This window comes from Branchiostoma belcheri, unplaced genomic scaffold (assembly GCF_001625305.1).
Source record: "Branchiostoma belcheri isolate BF01 breed outbred unplaced genomic scaffold, Haploidv18h27 scaffold19, whole genome shotgun sequence".
NCBI classification, from domain to species: domain Eukaryota; kingdom Metazoa; phylum Chordata; class Leptocardii; order Amphioxiformes; family Branchiostomatidae; genus Branchiostoma; species Branchiostoma belcheri.
The window spans coordinates 1,665,543-1,668,616 of record NW_017803379.1 but is presented as its reverse complement, the minus strand read 5'-3'; the positions used below and the strand labels follow the sequence as shown (position 1 = coordinate 1,668,616).

General features: G+C 39.2%; 1 protein-coding gene across 2 annotated transcripts in view; it reads left to right on the top strand.

The window, feature by feature from the left end:
• Positions 1-3,074, top strand: part of LOC109467902 (protein YIPF5-like) — a 7,185-nt gene that overhangs the window by 237 nt on the left and 3,874 nt on the right. Inside the window, exons 2-4 of one of the 2 annotated variants that reach the window (XM_019766018.1) lie at positions 630-735; positions 1,618-1,782; positions 2,160-2,335. In XM_019766018.1, coding sequence (XP_019621577.1) covers positions 638-735; positions 1,618-1,782; positions 2,160-2,335 — 439 coding nt within the window. In that variant the 5' untranslated portion in view covers positions 630-637. The remainder of the gene's footprint in view (positions 1-629; positions 736-1,617; positions 1,783-2,159; positions 2,336-3,074) is intronic. The other variant, XM_019766017.1, reaches the window with a different exon arrangement.

The window sequence follows — 3,074 nt, the reverse complement described above, 5'->3', positions numbered from 1 at the left end:
GGGGGGGGGGGGTAACTATACTAAGTAGTTGTCAAAAGATTTACCCGGTATTTTGGAAAAAAAAACGAGTTCATGTTTATGATCAGAACAGTTTTCAAGTGCATGTATTAAGTATTCATGTTGCATCTTTCAACAATGAATTTATAATTCTTTGACGTTCAAAAATTATGATAACCAAAATTTGTACTAGTATTTGTATATTTTTTATGAAGTCTGTTACTGATTGATCTTCATCTTGATTTGAAGGAACAGATTTTTGTCCAAGTTCTTCACCACATAATTTCGAATGTTAGAAATGTGCAGCCTTCACTCCATTTGTACTCATTAATTCCCATAGAATTATTATTGTGACATATACTAGTATATACATAATGTTGCCATAACACACTTACAGCCAAACACCAAACAGGTCACTGTGAAATGCCCTACTAACGTTATCCTTTTGCACAATTCTAATAACAGGTACACTATCGCATCTCTGCATAATGCAAAATTTCCCTTCCTGACATGTTGTCAAAGTCAAGACTCAAACTCAAAGTGCAATATCATCATAGATGTACATCATTGGCAAGCACAACACATAACGTTACATGTGATCCTTCTGTGTTGTTCGCTCTTTGTATGAAAAGAAGAAAACATGGAAGTACCAATCCACGACACTCCCCCAATACCAGACGCTTCTCAACCACCAGATAATTCCCTAGGGCTTCTAGAAGGAAGCCAGAAACCACCAAGGTCTGTACTGTCTGTTCTGTGCCTGTGCTTCTTCTGTAACACACTGGTGGTGGTGAACTGGATGTTGCCTGGCTGATCTTTCCAACACACAGAATGCCAAGTTGCTTGAAACATACAATATCACCCAAAATGTGCAATATATTGTGCTTACACTTAGTCTTGGGCAAGGTCTTGAAAGGAATTGAGATTGAGGATGTTGGCTAAGCTGCTGTCATGTCATGGCAATCTCCAAGCAGATCTTTTGGTGGGTATCAAATTGGCCAGTCTGTAACCATTTCCCCACCCAAAAAAAGGGCCATTTATAAAAAGCAAACAATCTCCCACCATCAACCTCTGCTTGGAGAGTAATGTCATGGTGCTTTTACCAGCATAAATATTAGAAAGGTGCTAGATTCATTAGTGTATGGGATGTTTTGCACTAATATAATTGCAAGTAGCATGAACAGTTTTTTTTTTAGGCTTAAACTAGTACCGGTAGTATGGTACATGTAGTATGTTGGGGTTTTGATTTGTAACATTATGCCCATATTCTGTCATGGATATAATGTAAATGGCACTTTGATAAATTCTGCAGTCACTGAAGAAACATGTATGCTAGGATAGTAATATAATAGATGTCATGCTTAAAATGTCTTGCAAATATTATATTTCATTGTTATATTGTCATAGTTTTAGCTGTAGCTGCTGCTCAGAGAATGCTGGATGTACACGTATGTGGTTTTGTACACATTAAAGATGTGGCCTTTTGTGGGTATGAGAATTTTGTTAAATGCAAGTGCAGGTGAAAATCTAGACTAGTAAGAGATGGGACCAATATTCTATGCCAAGATCCTTCTGAAATTCATTATACATGTATGTGACCTGGTTTCTTTCTTGTTACAGTACGACCATGTCAGGAGGGTATGGACAGAGCCCTGACGGGTTTGACCAGGGTTTCTTCCAGACAAACTATGCTGCCGGCTACGATGACCAGAACCAGAATGCAGGATACGATGGTGGTGGACAGCAACAGTATGTAGCATATGGACAGCAACAATATACACCAAAGTATGTGTGTGTTTGTATATAGGAGTTTGAAACTACTTGGGTCACAAGACATTAGTAAGGCTGCACCTGAGGTAACTACTAACAGTACATATATTTGCACCATGAAAAGTTCATGAATTACGAAGCTAATTCATCTGTTTCTTATGTTGTATCTTTTTTGAAAAATGGGTCGTAGTCTTCTGTTATACATACTGTTATGTAGAATGCTGTCAAAATCTCTCTATCTCAGGTGTGTGGTATTATATTTATTCCACTCAAACTGCAAGGTCCACATGTGACCATACACTCTGTACTTTTGTGACGTCACTAAGGGTCTACTGGCATACACCACACAGTCAACTGTTCTTGTTCATTAATCTGTTGTTGATTTTTTCCAGTCAATATGCAGCTGGTGGATATGACTATTCCCAGCAGCAGGGAGGGTACCCAGCCCAGCCCAACATCTTCACCCCAGACACGTCCTCATCCTACGCAGGCTACACACAGGACGGAGCTTCACCCATGGGACAAGGAGATCCCAACAGTTTTGAGGATGAACCGCCGCTCTTGGAAGGTATTTCTCTGTTTTGTTGATGGCCCCTGATGCAGGAGAAATTTTTATGTGTCTTCTTGAAAGAATACAGCATCAGCAGTAGAATTTGCAAGGAAATCAGTCGTACTTCTCTGTCTGTTTTAATGAGAGGATTTGTACAGTTGTGTTTTTTGAATGGATTACTCCAGGTCAGATTGCTGTTGCTTTTGTCTGTATTAATGTGAGGAATTTTTCATGTAAGAACTACTGAATTAGGTCTTTCAGTGCTAATATAGCTAAGAGGTAAATGTATTGGCCCATCATGCATACATATAAATAGGGTTCTCGACAGCACACACACGCCCATTTTGTACTCACAGGCCACAACAGTTTTGAAGATGAACCACCGCTATTGGAAGGTAGGGCTGCAGTACTGGTGTGTTGTGGTTGGTGGTGTCCCTACACACTAAAACCTCTGAGGCACAATTTTTGCTAGCTGTGAGCCTGTGTTCAGTTTTGTTCCCACTAACATTCACTTCATTCATCCATTGTGGATTTGGGGAAAAGATGTTTCTCTTTGCTTGTAGAAACTGGGGTAAAGTGATTTGGTTTGTGCATGAAAGCATTTCTGAGGAAAAAGGAGGAAACATTTTTTACTTGTAGTTCAATGAAGAGGCATATCTCCCCTTGTATAAGATCTGTAAGATTGACCACATTGAAAAGTTTTTGTACGACTTATGTTTTCTGTTTCAGAACTAGGAATCAACTTTGATCACATAAC